This window comes from Podarcis filfolensis, assembly GCF_964270895.1.
Source record: "Podarcis filfolensis genome assembly, chromosome: 15".
Classification (NCBI taxonomy): domain Eukaryota; kingdom Metazoa; phylum Chordata; class Lepidosauria; order Squamata; family Lacertidae; genus Podarcis; species Podarcis filfolensis.
The window spans coordinates 6,819,636-6,836,997 of NC_139618.1; the positions used below are offsets into that span (position 1 = coordinate 6,819,636).

General features: G+C 45.8%; 1 protein-coding gene across 10 annotated transcripts in view; it reads right to left on the reverse strand.

Moving 5' to 3' along the window:
- The window catches only part of ACACA (acetyl-CoA carboxylase alpha), a 198,692-nt gene that overhangs the window by 31,709 nt on the left and 149,621 nt on the right, over positions 1-17,362 (reverse strand). For all 10 annotated transcript variants that reach the window (XM_083587362.1, XM_083587369.1, XM_083587367.1 and 7 more), the window contains 5 exons: positions 7,752-7,895; positions 6,816-6,936; positions 2,394-2,490; positions 1,372-1,468; positions 111-246 (listed from right to left, as the gene is read on the reverse strand). In XM_083587362.1, coding sequence (XP_083443488.1) covers positions 111-246; positions 1,372-1,468; positions 2,394-2,490; positions 6,816-6,936; positions 7,752-7,895 — 595 coding nt within the window. The remainder of the gene's footprint in view (positions 1-110; positions 247-1,371; positions 1,469-2,393; positions 2,491-6,815; positions 6,937-7,751; positions 7,896-17,362) is intronic.

The following is a 17,362-nucleotide window of genomic DNA, read 5'->3' on the forward strand; positions in this document are numbered from 1 at the left end:
ACGTACTGTTGGGTTCCCTGCCGTCCACCCCACCAATCCCAATGGGCAAAAGCAACCACTGGCTGAAAAAAACCCACCCATTTTTAAACAACAATAATAACAACAATAACCTTTCATTCCTCCAGAGAAGCCTCTCCAGTTTGCAAAGACCATCAGCGGCAGCCCTTCCCGGTTGAAATCCTTTATTGCTTGAGCCGTCTTGAAGGCTGAGTCAGGAAACCACACCTGGCCAGCCTGCTGGATAATCTGTTGCAAGGTGAGTGAGAGGAAATGGTTTGCAGGTGAGTACAAGGATCAACTGCAAGGCAGCATTAGCAGCAGCAGCGAAAGCTGCCAGTACAAAACCAAAACCGATTAACTGCAGGAGATTAAGGTTGCTTTAGTCCACAGCTGCTAAGACACAGGGGGCTGCACTCAGAGCAGACTCGTGGAAATGGAACGGACCCACGGTGGTCCTGTCCGCTCATGTCAATGGGTCTGCTCAGAGCATGATGAATCCTGGATACAACCCCAGCAGAAACACCACAAAAGCTATTTGAAGACTTGCTGGGTCATCAAGGAAAAGCTGTCAGGGCAGGGGGGTTGCGAAAACAGGCAGGGCATGCAGCAAAACGGGAGGTGTGGTGGGTCTCTGCGTGTGCAACCCATGGAGACCACTGCATTTACACCCCTCCTTTCATGTGAGTGAAGGATGGAGGATTGCTCCCTGCAAATGTTGCTCTGGAGAACATCAGTGTTGTTGGCCTACATCTCACACAACTCCCATCACCCCTGGCCATTGGCCGGTCTATCTAGGGCTGATGGGAGTTGGTATCTATCAGCTGGAGAATCACAGATATCCCCCAGTGCTATATCACTTCAAAGGGATATGCTTCGGATGCATGCGGGCAAGTGAGTGGCCCCAAGGTCAGATTTTAAGTCAGTGCCTTGTTGCAGAATTAACTGAGAAGTTAAGCAGTCCTTCCCATTCTACTAACACAGAGCTCTGTGTAACTTGGAGGCTTGCGTGCACTGTGGCTCATTGCCTCCAAAGTTTGTCCCATTTTTATTCATTTATTGCCTTTATATCCCACCTTTTCCTCCAAGATCCCCACAATAACCCTGTAAGGCAGGTTAGGCTGAGAGGCAGTGACTGGGCCCAAGGTCACTCACTCAGCTTCATGCCCAGGTGGGGATTTGAACCCTGGACTCTCAGGTCCTAGTCCGACATTTTTAACCACTACATCATGCTAGATCTAGTCGGAATTACCTTGTCACTTTTCATACCCATTTGCAAAGAACGAAACAGACACATTTTCACCACCCTCAACAACAACTGCCCTCAGCATCCCCCAAGGACCCATGCCATGTTTTAGGAGCTAAAAAACATACCTTGGCTTCTGAGTCCAGGTTTGCAGGGTCTGCAGGAATGGTCAGCTCCACTGTCCGGGTTTCAACCGCAACCACGCCAACAGGTATTCCACCCAGCCTGGTAACGAATGGCAAAATGCACAATTGTGTTTGTGCAACTTTACATTTTTAAACACTTTGGATCCTGATCCAAAATGAGAGAGGGGGTTAAATCCTTTCCTCCTGCGCAGTTTTTCCAACTGAAAACCCCCCAAACCCAAGGAAGAGACAGCAGCTGCTGCTTGTGGGGATTTGTTCTTTTTGTTTTGTTGGGGAAAATGGAAATTTATTTTGAGGTGGGGGGAAGAGAACCCTCACATACCCAGCCCCAAATCTATAGAGCACTGCCATCAATTTTAGAATTAAACATATGCAAAGTGATTAGGCATTTAGAATATTGCCTCTCCTTGGCTTTCAGTATTTTAGTCACTTTGCAGCATCATATGTAGCCATCCTTTCCCTCTGAACCACAATAGGGCTTAAGTTGAGCAAGAAAGCCAGAGAAGTACATACGAGGCAGAACATTCTCTCTTGCGGATTTTACTGAGCTTTCACCAAACACCCTCCCAATCCTCCATACAGGCAGGGAATAATGCATTATTTGCGTTCATGGACATATTCCACCCAGGCAAAAACATTAAAGGAAGGGATGAAGCAAGGGCAGTGAAGACTGTGGCCAGGGGACTGGCCTATGGAAGAGGGCCACAAAGAGAGGCTTGGAGGGCCACATTTGGCCCCTGCGCTTGAGGTTACCCACCCCAACTTACTGTACTGACAAGTTTGGCTGTGACCTAGAAATCAGAAACCAGTTTTAATTTCATATCCGTCTGCAAAACTCACAGCAGGGCCTAAGGCAGGCCCCCTGCCCTAATCTGCAGTCCGGAGATAATTATACTGAGCTCCCGTGCAGGGCTGTTGTAGAAATGACAACAAAATAATGTACCTTTCAGTGCTTTGAACATGCAAAATTCTCCACAAATGTCAAATGTCAAACAACAACTTACCTGGCTCTGCCAACCACAACTGTCTGAGCCCACGGCTGCATGATCTCCGAAAAGGAGCCGTAGTCAAAGAATCCAGAGAGCCACTGGCCCTTCTGAGCTACAAAGAAAGGCGGGGGGGAGGGGAGAAACATCAAGAGGAGTGGAAGTGAGCGCAAGTTGTCCCGAGTCTTGCGAAGCGGATTATAAATATGCAGATAAATAAACATAATTAAAAGCAAAGCACAAGACAATGCATACAAATTGCATATCTGCTCACATGAATTATAACATTTTCTTGCATCTGATGAAGTGGACTCTCAAGTGCAGGTAAAGGTTATGCTGCAATAAATGTGCTGTATCTTTTAAGGTGCCACATACTGCACCTTTGTCGTCGTTTTCAAAATGCTTTAGGGTTGCAGCCTGCAAAGTCATCCCATTTGCACAATGACTTCTCCCTTCCCTCTGTGTGCCCCTCAAATCTGTCCTGGGAGTTCCCTCAACCCTCCAGAGCAGACTTGGCGGAGGGGGACAGAGGGGTGGGGCACGTTGGGGAGAAAAGGAAGTTGTGTTACATTAATGGAAGTCATGGAGGGAATGAGATTTAAGCCTGCCTTGCTCTAGCCCAGTGTTTCTCAACCTGTGGGTCCCCAGATGTTGTTGGAATACAACTCCCATCATTCCTAGCCAGCATGACCAGTGGTCAGGGATGATGGGAGATGTAGTCCAACAACATTTGGGAACCCACAAGTTGAGAACTGCTGCGGGTCTAGCCAAAGGGAAGGAATGACAAAGAGATCAGCCAAACCAACCAAGGAAGTCTCATTGAACCAATAAGCCAAAGAGGGGCAGCTGATACCCCCTGGACTATGTATAAATTGAAGCATGTTCAGTTTTCTCCGGAGACAGGCAACTCTGCTATAGCTACACCAGTGTGGTGCAGTGGTTAGAGCGTCACACTAGGACCTGGCAGACCAGGGTTCAAATCCCCATGTGGTCATGACACTCACTTGGGTCAGTCTCCGTCTTGCAGCCTATCCTACCTCACAGGAGTGTTGTGAGAAGCGTTTGTGGGAAGGGGGTTATTCGTTTGTTTTTGTTTCATATTCGGTATTCTCATTTTGTATGTTTCTGTTGTGAACCGCACCGGGTTCTTCAGGTGGAAGGCGGCATATGAATTTAATAAACAAAATAATAATAACAACATTGTGAGGGGAGCACCCTGCACACTGTCTTGAAAAACTTGGAGGAAAAGTGGGATACAAATGCATTAATACAGGGGAAAAAGGAGGCCACCTTTAACCTTGCCATCAATACATGGAGAGCCCAATGCAAACTCTGAAAGAGACTTTCTCAGAGAAGTTGCCAATGCCAAGTGAATCTCTCCAAAAGTTATATATTAAAGGCTATGAAAATGTCTGCCTGCTGCCAGCCGCTGTGGCTGTCTCTTTAATTTGCTCGTCTGCATAGCGAGGGCCATTTATCAGCAGAAGGCATCATTTACTGTTAAACGATGGGACACAGGGAGCAGAGGGAATTTGCCTTGCTTTTAAATAAATAACTCTACGGGGTGGTTCCTTTCCCCCTTCTCTTTCTCACAAGACAAGGCAAACATTTGTCAGAAGGCAGCCAAGGCATTAAAAGAGGTTGTTCTTCAAGGCTTTCCCCCGGTTTCTAAAATGTATGCACTTTAAATTTCTTTTAAGCCAGGCTATCAGACTGGAATTCTCTCCCCCTCCCCGCCTCCTCCTCCTCTGTTTTGGCAGTAGCGAGACTGAGCCAATTCTTAAAGACATGGACTGATCATTTGGGGGAGCTCCCACCTCTTTGTGGCTAAGCATGGGCTTTGGAGACAGAAGGTCCCGGGTTCAACAGGAACGTAAGCTGTTCCTGGAAAATACCTATTGAAATTAATGGAGCCCAGTTATTCAAATCCATTGATTTCAATGATTCTACTCTGAACAGGGCTAAAGTTTTTATCTTGTGAACCGCCCTTAGATCAACAGATGAGGGGCGGTATACAAATTTAATAAATAATAATAATAATAACTTTGGATGCAACTATTGAGACAAGAACTTTGCTGATCTCCTGGCTTGAATCTCCTGTTTAGAGTGTTATGCTGTTTTAAAGGACTAGTTTATTCTGAAGGTGGGTGTTGTTTGCTGTTGGCTTTCAGTTGTTTGTGAACCTCCTTGGTTCAATGTTTCCTACACTGACTGGCAGAGGCTCTCCAGGGTTTCAGACAGGAGTCTTTTCCTCAGCCCAACCTGGAGATGCCCAGGATTGAACCTGGGACCTTCTGCATGCAAAGCAGATGCTCTGCCACTGAGCTATGGCTCTTCCCTGATATGTTTAGGAGGGATGCAAATAGAGCAAAGTGGGAAAGAGGAACAGACTTAAAATCAGTGCCAAGGAGATATGGGCTCTAGGCAGGCGTTGCCAGCTTCCATACCTCTCTCTTGTGGGGTGGGGAGGAAACCTCCACTGCCCTTAAGCAAGGAGAATTGTGCTTCATATAAAAGCCTCTTTCCCCCACAGGCTCTCTACAAACGCAGGAGGTGGGGGAGGCCTCTCGTGCTCAGCCTCTTTTGCAACGCTATAATTTTGAACAAGCACTCCTTGCCCTGTAACGCCAAGTGCAAAAGCAATTAAAAAAGTGGAATCCGAGCAAAGCCAACCTCTGCTGACTCCAGCGGGATGGCAAGTGTTTTATCAAGCCCAAACTTGAAATTACTATGTTCTAATGTTCCTTGGCTCCGTGGCCCCCCGCTGTAAAATGTGACCATCCATTTCAAAATTATCTCTCCATCGCCGAGTCCAGAGCTTGATCGTTTCGATTCCGGGCCTCGCATCGGGCGTCAGTTTGAAGAATATCGCGGCGCTATCTCTCCTAATAAACGGCTTTAACTTTTCACCCAGGAGATCTCTCCTTTAAACTTATCGCGGAGAATCATCTGCTTCCCCTTAACGCCTCCACTAAATTAAAAAACTCGAAGTCACTCAATTTGGAACCTGCATGCTTTCGACAAGCCAGATGAATTGCCGGCAAGATGACGGGGTGGGTGGTGGTGCAGGGGGAGGACGGAATATTAGCCAAAAAGAAGTTGCCAAAAAAAATCCCATTCTAGCCAGCAGATAAATACAGCTGCTGAAGGACGGTGCTGCTCAGGAAGACCTGGTTAGAATTTTGCCTCTGCAGTGAACTATTAGGTGACCTTAGGATAGCTGCCCTCTCTCGGTACCATTATCTGTCATATGGGATAATAATATTGGCCTACCTTATAGGGCTTATGGAGTATGCATTAGCTATATAAATTCAAATAATATTGTTATTATTGTTATTATTAACTACTGCAGCAGCAGTACATGGGACCTGCAATAAATCATTGTTGTGTGGAGTGCTATTCGGGGTTGCAGCCGGCCACACCCTCTCTAATTATACTCCATTCCATCCTCCCTTTCTTCCACCCCTCTCTCAACAGTTAGTCAGCACTCCAGGACCACTGGGTATGCTCAGTCCTCACAGTCAGGGCTGCCCCCGTCAGGGCTTTCCCCTACCCCAAAGTACTTTTGTGCTTCTGCAAACCTTGGGGTGCCCCTAAGCCTGCTGCCAGCTCTCCCTCTTCCAGAGGGATGGTGTCAAATAATAAGATCATTATTTGTATATAGCAGGGCTGAGGAACCTTTTTCAGCCCTTTCACTCCTAGGGGTGAGATACTAGGGGTGGGCAGGCCAGAAGCAAAGAGTGTGGGGAGGAACAAAGGTAAATTTTACCTTTGTACAGCGGGCTGGTTTCTGCACATGCTCACAAGACACGTCATCAGAGTTCAAGGACACATAAGAAACACTCGAGGGTGCAAAACAGGGCTGGTGTGGAGCGTGGCCAGGGGAAGAGTCCCCAGAGCCAGACAGAGAGGCTTGGAGGGCTGCCTGTGGCCCCTGGGCCTGAGCTTTCTCACTCTTGACATACAGGATTAGCGCACAGCAGACAGAACGTTGCACTCGGGAGTCGGAGAGGATATTACTCCTAACAGAGGGAGAGTGCCCTATGGCAGCTGAGTTCCTAGGTCAAAAGCAACGTGACTTACAAAGCCTCAGCTCCTTTAAAAGTTTGCAGGCTCTGTGCTAAACTTGGGCTGCAACCTAACGGCAAGTTCTGTAAGCAGCCCTTTTGCAAGGCCCTAGCTCCTTTTCCAGCAAGCTGAGCTGGAGAACTGAACTAAAAGTTCCAAATAGTGTAGAATACTGAAGATTTAAATCTACTGCTAACAGAAAGCAACTGAATGTGATTTTGCTATTAGTGTGTGGATAGATAGATATAAATAGATGATAGATAGATAGATAGATAGATAGATAGATAGATAGATAGATGATAGTGCAGTGATTAATTATCCCGTCTCCACCATTTCCCAGATAGTTCCTCTTTTCTTTGGAAATTAAAGTACCTGGGTTAGGGCGTCCAGCCAGCATCCAGCGAGGATCATAAGGCGTCTTGGTGGGAACAAAGTCAACGGCTCTATCTATCGGGTCCTTGACAGTGATCATTGGGACTGGGCTGAAAACGCTCTGAAAGGGGGGAGGAGAAGAGGGAAAAGTTGGTACACGAGATTCTTGAAATGCTCATACGTTTGGCCAGATAGACATTGCAGGAACGCAGGAGGGCTTCCTTCCATCCAGCGCTTTGCCCATCTATCCCAGGACCGTCTACTCTAACTAGCAGCAACTCTCCAGGGTCTATTCCATCAGCTTCCCCCTGACCCTTCCAACAGGAGCTAACTGGGGACTTTGACAGGCAAAGAATGTGCCCTGCCACTGAGTAATAGTCCCTGCCAAGTATGCGGCTTTGAACATACAACCATTTTGCAAAGTAACAAGTGAATTCTGAAATGACAATTCCCAAGGTTCCTTGGGGGAAATCCATGCCAAATAGAAGTGATATAACCTGATTCTCGTTTGGAGGGCAAAAGGGGTCCTGGACCCAAGTTGTTAAGGGCCTTGTACATGAATACGGCTTGGCCCACTAGCGGATGGGAAGCCAGTCCAAGCTTTTAAGCACCAACATTATCTCCTGGTGATATTCTGTTCTAGCTGAAGCATTTCACACCACCTGGAGCTTCCAAGGGCAGCCCACTTAGAGCGCATTGCGGTATTCAAGTCTTGAAGTTCCCAATGAGCAAGTCACCAGCGCCAGGTGATCTCTGTCCAAGAACGGTGATAGCTAGTGAACCAGCTGTAAGCTGACAAAAGGCACTCCTAGCCATTCAGGAGCAACCCCAAGCTGCACACTGATTATCTTTGTGGCCTCCCCAGAGCTCAGTTCTTGAGCCAAGCACCCACCCACAGCAACGCCAGAAGAGCTAAAAGGGGGTGGAGAGAAATACCTTTGGCATGTAAGACAGCCATTGAAGAATGGTGTAGACCCCTTCGAAGTCGTCGCATACTGTGCTATGGGTCACCCCGTTGTTGTGCATGATCTGGATCCCACCCAGCTGGTTGTTGGAGGTGTACACCTCTCTTCCAAGCACCTGTTTGAAGGCAAGGGGTAGGGAAGGATAGATACTTTTTAACCAAGTGCTCGTTATTTGATTTTTTTTGTTAACCACACAATGTAAAAAAATCATTCCTGAAACTCCAATTGTTTTCAGTGAAGTCCCCTCTCCAGTATTCACCGTATTTTATTTTATTGCATTTATATCTCAACTTTCTTCCATCGTGGGACCCAAAGCAGCTTCTAGGAATGGCATGAGGTCTCCTATCCAGGCGCTGACCAGACCCAGACCTGCTTAGGTTCAGCAAAATGGTGCCTTCACGTGCCTCCAGACCACAGCCTGGTATTCACTGATTTAAAAGCAATGTATGATCTGTATCTTTCTGAAAAATGAGCCAATCAAGGTGGCTAACATTAGAACGGCAAACAGAATGCAATATAAAAATGTCCGTATGAAAATATCAACACAATGGCAGTCTCCAGATGCAAGAACACACCATAGTTTATTGTGACAACAGCGGATCTAAGAAAGTCCCAGGTTCCCCATCTCTTCTTTTTCAGAACTTTTTGCAGCATTTGCTTTTCCATGGTTTCTTTGGCCCCAACACAACCCGAAACCATGGTTTATCAAACCCTGCCCAGTGGCTTATCTGTGGCTTGTTCAGTGGCAAGAAACCATAGTCTGAATGGTTTGTTGTTGGCTTACGAACCTTTCTTAACCTTGGTCAATTTTAGCCACTCCCAGATACTCACCAAGCCACAAAGGAATGAGGAAAGAGCAGCTGGAAAAAAAACCAAATGCAGAAGACTAGCTAATAGCTGCAGATACTGGCTATGTTCCTCCACTGCTGGAGGCCCTGTGCCTTTGAATGCGAGTTGCTGGGAATCACAAGTGGCGAGAGAGTGCTGTTGTACTCAGGCCCTGCTGTTCAGATTTCCCACAGGGACACCTGGTTGTCCAATGAGAGAATAAGACGTAGGACCAGATGAGCCACCAGCTCTCTCCACTTGCGATTCCTGGTATTCAGAGGCACACTGCTTCCAACACAATCCACGGTGCTTCCAATATCATCCACTGATAACCTTATTTTTAAATGCATTTGTTTATTTTGCAGTATTTATTCTGCTTATGTTAGCCATGGGGAGGGAGCAAAGGACTATGCTGGTTCTTGGACACCCCTCCCATCTGCTCAGCCTGCATAGCTCAGTCACTTAGAGTGTGGTGCTGATAATACCAAGGTTGCAGGTTCGATCCCCGTCTGCAACAGCTGCATATTCCTGCATTGCAGGGGGCTGGACTAGAGATGATCCACAATGTACCCTTCCAACTCTACAATTCTATGCTTCCATGAAATGCTCGAAATCTTCTATCCGCTGCTCCTCCTCCTCCTCCTCTCTGTCCCTCTCCAATTCAGGGCTGAGATTTCATCCATGCACTTTTGAAGCTTAACACCTTCCTACCCCTAGGGACCAGAAACTCGCTTTGGCAACCAAACAGACATAACAAAAGCTGTGGTTTTTTGCATGGCACAACTGTGAAACTGTGGCAGAGAGCCAAAGACACATACAACGCAGGAGAGGCCTTGAAAGGAGCAAGTCTGAAAATGAGACCTTGTGTGCCTGCACAACACACCTTTCAGTCAACAATTTCGAACCACGCCGACAGGTGCAACTCTTTCCCCTCCCTGGCAGTTTTCCTTCGAAGGGGTCCATTAAAATGAGCCTCTGACCACCGGTCTCTCAATTCTTCCTCTCTCTCACTGCTCCTTTCTTCTAATCTCAGCCCAAGCGCCGCACAGCTCTGTTCCCATTCTCCCGCTGTCTCTTCCCATTTGCCCTTTCGCTGACTGATACACTGATCTCTCGGTCACTCGGCTTTCTGCTCTGCTGGGTCCATATTACTAATAACACCTCTGCCACGGCCAGTTTACCTCATGAAGGCAGGAGCACATCATTACAAAATAAACTCATAACTTTGACATTCGAGCAAATACACGCCATTTGTTATTTTTATGGCGCGAGTCTTTCCAACAGGCAGGGCGGGTGGGAGGGGGGTGGGGAAGGTGGCATTATGTACCTGGATCCATTTAGATCGCACAAAACAAAACAAAAAGGGAGGGAGAGAAACATGCGTGCGCAACCACAGACGCCTCCGCACACTCCTGACCAAAACAAAAGCACACTAGGAAACACAACCAGCACGAGTTGGGTTATTAAAGGCAGGTGCCTCATTGTCCCTCGCCCCTTTCCTCTTAGGCCTCAGAGCAGGTGTGGGGAGCCTGTGGCCCTCCAGACGTTGCTGCCCTACAACCATCCCTGGCCATTGCCCACGCTTGCTGGGGCTGATGGGAGTCGCAGTCGGTGTGGCGTAATGGTTAGAGTGTTGGACTTGGTCCTGGGAGAGCAGGGTTCGAATCCCCACTCAGCCATGAAGCTCGCTGGGTGACCTTGGGCCAGTCACCACCTGTCAGCCTAGCCTACCTCACAGGGTTATTGTGAGGATGAAACGGGTAGGAGGAGAACCATGTACACCACCTTGAGATCCTTGGAAGATAAAGGTGGTACAGTGGTACCTCGGGTTACAGACTCCGCTAAACCAGAAATAGTACCTCAGGTTAAGAACTTTACTTCAGGATAACAGAAATCGTGTGGTGGCAGCGTGGCGGCAGCAGGAGGCCCCATTAGCTAAAGTGGTGCTTCAGGTTAAGAACAGTTTCAGGTTAAGAACAGACTTTCAGAACGAATTAAGTTCTTAACCCGAGGTACCACTGTATATGAATGTAATAAATAAATAAGTTCAGCGACATCTGGAGGGCCCAAGGTTTTCCATCCCTGGACTAGAGGAACAATGAAGAGGTGTCTTCGGACTGAATTTTCAACCATAGACAACCTTCACAGTGTGGGGATGCCTGGGGTGGACAGGGAAGAGGCTAAAGTGGGCATAGCGACTGGTGCAGCTCTGATCTTTGAACAGTGGAATAATAATAATTTATTTGTACCCCACCCATCTGACTGGGTTGCCCCAGGCATTCTGGGCGGCCTCCGACAGAACATAAAAATACAACGAAAACATTCAAGCCATGAGAAAGTCAGAGGTTTCTATATGCATCTCTCCATCCTCCAGCCAACTAGTCAGAGGCCTCCACACTTCAAGGACAACATTCCTGTCAGGCAAAAGTTGCCAAGAGAGTGAGGAGCAGAGAATGGAGGGCAGGGTCTGGGAAAAATCCCAAGGGCTGTACAGAAAGGCCTCGAGGGCCACATCCAGCCCTCAGGTTTTCCCCTCCACTGGCCTAGAACCTGTGGAGATTTGACAGGCCACTTCCACCCCAGGCAACACAGCTGGCTCAGGGCAAATAATTAAAGATGGAGTCCTCATTGCTCTCACCTCAGCCTTTCCTCGACTAGTATTTGCAGGCCTCCCAGTGTTTTGACTGGTCTCCTCACAAAAGGAGAGATTTGGCCTGCGGCCTGTGAATACTGACCTCCCCCACCTGCTGCTTTTAAATCCTTTGTTTGCATCCAAACTATTTAAACAATCTTTCATTCATAGCCCGCAGATTGCCCATATTGAGAATTACTGTTTTCTCTCAGACGTCACCACCCCTACCCCCAGTAAAATGGGTCTGATAGGTTTTTTTGAATACAAAACCCTGCCCAACCTGTTTGACTGGAGGCAGCAGCAAAAGGAGCGTACATACTGGTGTTGGAAACTCAGATATATAAGCTAATCACTAAATTGCACCTTAAATGTAGGTTACAGTCACCACGGCAGACTGTCTTGTGGCTTTTTTTTTTTTTTTTTGCTATGAAATTTGCTGTTATTATTAGTACTACTATTATTAATTTTAATTTAATTTCATTTCCTTTCTATACCGTTTTACATTTTAAAGAAAAAAACCTCAAAGCGGTTTACAACACATAGAAACATCAAATAAAACAATCCAGAATAAAACAGCGATATCTCCACAAATTGGCTGGCTGACCAGATAGTGGAGATGTCAGTCGCCACATCGGGTGACAAGACATCTTCACTTCCTTTGCAATTGGACCCGCACCAGTCACAAAACATGCCTGGCGCTTGGGGAATTTCTAACACTGGCTACACAACACAAGCAGTGATCTCTCTTCCAAACCATCTTCAGTGAGGTGAAGCTGGAGGAGAGAATGTATGGAGAGAAATCCTTCATCTATCTCCCACCCAAATTAGGTGAGCCAACACCCACTAACTGGCTTTCAAATGCAGCTGGATCCACCATGCCTCTGTTGTCAAGTAAATACATTAGTCAATATGGCACCCAGATTCAGCATTAGCCGGGCATTTCATTTGCTCAAAGCATCCTGACACCTAAGCACTTAGGAAAAGAGGAAAGGAAGAAGGGCAGGAGCTGTATATTTATCTGTATCTCCAAAACAGGGTTTTAAAAGGGCAACAGTACCAATGAACAGGCCTGTTTTAGGAAGGGCCAATCACCTCTTGACTATTGCCTAGTCTTAAGCCACCTGGCAAAGAGATATATGAACCCTTCTGGATATGGTTTGTTTGTTGCCTTTATAGACCTGAAATCAGCTTTTGATTCAATTTCAAGAGACAGACTATGGACCAAGTCCCACACCACCACTGATAAAAGACGACTTTTAATCACTTACACTTCGAATAAGATGTGGGTTGTAGGGTAATTTGACAAAACCTATCCTTGCCAATAAGGCCATTTGCCAGGGTTGAATATTAGTTCCTACACTATTTAATTTTTATTTAAACAGCTTGATTGGGAACTGTTTAGCACCTGACTGCCATGTACCAAAACTGGCAGGGACTGAAGTCCCACTGTCCAAAACAGGCCTTAAATCACTTTGTAAACTACTCTGAAGTTCTTTTGCAATGAAGAGGTGTATAACTTTTGTGAAATAAAAATTAGCAATTAAAAACCATGGCCTTTTCTAGACGCAGATCAATTAATAAGTGGATAACAGATGATGGTCAGTGTATAGACCCAAGTCAAGAAGTTTAGAGACCTGGGCATTATGTTTTCTTCCACTCTCTCCTGGGCTACCCATACATGGGGGGCAGGGCAAGCAGTTCAGAATACTGTTAAGGCTGTACACCCATTTTTCTTTACTAAGGGAGCACAATTTATTCCTGCTGCTGTAAAAGTATGTAAGACTAAAGTCTTGTTTCAGCTGCTGTATCGGTTTCAAGGGATTTAATTCAATTGCTGAGAATGTTCTTTCAAACTTTTTGGAATACCAAGATGTGTGTTAACTGCTGAGCTACGGCTTTGAGGCTGGCTTCACATCCGAAGAATTCAAGGCTTGGTCCCATGCCTTGCGATACTGGTAAAAAGTTGCTTATGCTGATCTAACTTCAGATTATCTTTATTTCTTACAAGAAGATGTTACTATCAGCTACAGTTTAAAGGTCTTATTATTAAACTGCATGCGTTAGGCTTCCCTACGGGTTTCCTCTGCACACAAGATAATTCTGTTGTAAAATCTATTCTGGAACAACGGATCAAGGATATTGATTGCCAATACTCTTTATCAAGTGCTTGTAGAACTTATCCTCCAATATATTTGGGTTTAATGTTTGAATTAATGTAATGTGCTACATATCTGGATCATCTTACTATCCCCAAGTATTGCTATGACTTTTCTAGGGCCAGATCTAACTCTTTTTCTCTTCTGCAATACTGGAAGGGCGTTATCTAGGTATCCCCAAACAAGGATCATCTGTGTCCCTGGGGTGATGGGCTATGTCTCCTTTGAATATAAGCTTCAGAGAGAGGAAAATTAAGAGATTACTTTGCCCCCTTGTGAGGAGCACCCAGGAAGGACACCAGAACAGTCCCCAAAATATTTATTGGCAGGTACAAATAAGTATCTTAAGTACAGCCTCTTCTCTGCTCAAAGGTCTCGTATCTTCAGCTGGTACTCTCGTTTTAACTGCAATTTGTATCCTAGCTTTGTATCTTTTTTTACTGTATAGTATTCTAAATACGTGTATGTTTTATCCTTTGTATTATATCATATTTTAAACAAGCCTATGTGTTAATGCTTATGTTTTTATTCTTTGTATCCTCTGTTTTAGAAGGGCTGGGACCGTATAATAAATTATTTGGATTTGAGCAGACTGTATATATATCAAGCCATTTCCCTGGCTTGTCAGCAGCAGTAAACCTGAACCGTCCACACCGTCTACAGATAAACGGTTGCAACAACTCTAGTTTGCTTCCCAGCTGCGCTGGGATTTGTTGGTGGCTGGCAGAGATTTAGGCCCACTTTCTATTTGTTTCTCTGTCTAAACTCTACTGGCATTCTGCCAGCTTTTGAAGATACACCTGTTTAACATAGGTGTTCCCTTGAGCTCTTTCCCTGAATCACCCCTATTTTGTAGCTGTGCTATTTTAATCGGGATTGTTTTATCATCTATTTTAATCACGAAAGTGTGTATTTGATTTCATTTTTGAAAATTTAAATATTTACAAAACACTCATACAAAAGATCACAATGTAAAGGCTAAAAACACAGTATTACACAATTAAAAAAAACCTAGCACACGCATCAGTAAGAGATGGTTGGCAAAATCACCTCAGGTTCGAAAGACGTGACTGAATATCGTAATGTCCAGAAGGCATCTAAAACCAGGCGGAGGTGGCTTCTGCCAATTGGCAAGGAGTTCCACAGGGCAGGGCCTATACGCTAAGGATTCATTGCTTGGTAAAGGCCAGTCAAACCTCGGGTGCATGTGGGACCACCAAAAGTGCCCTGCTGAAACTCAGACGTATGGCAACCCATGTCAGCAGTGCCGTTTTTGCCAATTTTCCTTAAAAATAGCTTTAAAACTTTTGTGTCTGGATTTTCACTTTTTGAAATATGGCAACCCTAGAAACAGCTTAGAAGCCATCTGGGCACGAATTGGGTACAAATTAATAAATAGCAATGAGTCTTCTTCTTCTTTGGCAATCACTCGAAGCTGAGTAAGATGTCTTCCATAAACATGGTTTTAACAGTGAGTCCGTAAATGACTGTGGAGGCCACTTCTGGAGCCACATGACCTTCCACAGTGGGGACATTGGTTTCCGGGTGGGAGTTGATTACGGTGAGGGTTTGCCAAGTGTGCCAAGTGTGCACAATTCAAAGTGCTGGTGTTGACCTTTAAAGCCCTATACGGCCTCGGCCCAGTATACCTGAAGGAGCGTCTCCACCCCCATCGTTCTGCCCGGATGCTGAGGTCCAGCGCCGAGGGCCTTCTGGCGGTTCCCTCATTGCGAGAAGCAAAGCTACAGGGAACCAGGCAGAGGGCCTTCTCGGTAGTGGCGCCTGCCCTGTGGAACGCCCTCCCATCGGATGTCAAAGCGATAAATAACTACCTGACATTCAGAAGACATCTTAAGGCAGCCCTGTTCAGGGAAGTTTTTAATCTGTGATATTTTAGTGTATTTTTGGTTTTCTATGGAAGCCGCCCAGAGTGGCTGGGGAAACCCAGCCAGATGGGCGGGGAACAAATAATAAATTATTATTATTATTATTATTCCTCTTAGCACATTTCTCCCTTTTGTCCTGAGTTTGAGCATCTTCAAAGCCCATGACACCTTTGATAAACGCTGTTCTCCAATTGGGGCGCTCGCAGGCCAGTGTTTCCCAGTCGTTGGTATTTATACAGCATTTTTAAAGATTTGCCTTGAGAGAGTCTTTAAACCTCTTTTGTTGACCACCAGCAGTACACTTTCCATTTTTATGTTCAGAATAGAGCAGTTGCTTTGGAAGTCGATAATCATTAATAGCTCATTTGGTAGAGCATGAGACTCTTGATCTCAAGGGTGTGGATTCGACCCCCAGGTTGCAGGTGATGCCACTTGCACCTCTATGATTCTAAGCTGTCCCTCTGTTTCTGTAATGGATGGCCAGGGACCAATTGTGGGCTTCATTCCACAGCGCCCCGCTCACTGCTGCCCCCTGGTGGAGCGGTAGACTCTGTGGCTGGACCAACTCCAGCACCAGTTAACTCCCTGCATGCTGAGTAAAGGGGAGAAGGAGGCAGAGGAGTTCAGGGGTGCAGGCAAAAGAAGAGATTAAGAGGAAGAGGAAGGTCTCCCTCTAGTGCAAAAGGACCAGTGACAGTATTGAACAAAATCAGAAGGAAAGAAAACAGTTAATTTTAATAGTGATGATTGTGATGATAACTGGGAATTGTAAGGATGAGGAAGGAAAGCTGTTACAGGACAAATAAAGTAATTTTAAAAGGGGGGGCAGAAAGGAGGGATGAAAGAAACTGGAAGTTTGTGCAGAGAGGATCGCAGATAAGGGGCAGGTTAAGTGTGCATAGTGGGGAGAAGAAATTACAGGAGATGAGTAACAAAATAAACTTTCAGAGGTGTAAGGATGGAAGAGAAAAATATGAAATTAATTGCCTTATCCAGTTAGAGCCTCTGGATCAGCAATTTCTGGCTAAAAAGGGGAGGCTGAGTCACAATGCCTGCAGAGCCAATGGGCATGTCCGGAGAACCCATTTAGTGAGTTGATCAGTATGTGGGAAAGTTGCAGAATGTGGCAGGAAGCAACATCTATCCCCATTTCCAGTTGCTTTCTGTTCCGAGCAAAGTCCTGCTTTTGTATTGTTTTTTGAAGCAGGCTCATTGCCCAAGATCTACAAATCCAAGTGAATTGTGCGACTTGAATTTGCTAGCATGACGCTGAACCCCACCCCCAAAAAGGCGGCAGTCCGGTGGCAGCCGCCTCTGTACTCAGCTTAAGAAAAATCTGAACCCTGCCTCAAACACCAGGAATGAACAACACACATCCAAATCCCTCAAAAAAAGAAAAGAAAAGAAAGAAAGAAAAAAGGAATTAAGGCCGAAAGAAAGAAAAGAGTTAAAAGTTCCAGTCCAATTATCTACAATTGAGCCTTGAACAGCTCCTAACAGCTTTCAGCCTCATCGATCAGTACTTCTGCCCTGCCCATTAAAAGTTATTAGATGGTGGAATAATGGCAACTTGATAACAAAGGCAGGTCCTGGTTTTAAAAGAAAAGAAAAGAAGTGTGTACCCTTAAACAACAGGAGAACAGTGTTTCGGGAAGGGCTTCTTTTCTCCTGAACAATCCTCAATTTCTCTGATAAGGAAAATCGAAGTTAAACTGGGATTGAAATGGCTTCGCCAACTAGTCCAGCTTTCACCAACTTGTTGCCTTCCACATATTTTGGGCTACAGCCCTTTTCCAAAGGATGGCAACAAGGGAACAGGCCTTTCCAGCAATGCTCCCCTCCCCATCTGTGGAATGACCCCCCTGGGAGGCTCAATTGGTGCCAATGTTGACATGTTTTTGGAGTCTGGCAAACATGCTTTCCTTCTCCCAGTTTTTTCTGAGGGCTGTTTGTGGTGGTTAAACCTACGTCCAGGGATGGAGGGACCTGTTTATATCCTTTAACTATGCTCCTCCAGACACCCAGTTTATGTTAAGCTTTCGTCTTGGGTTTGCTTGCACAAAGCTTATGTGGAGGTTTA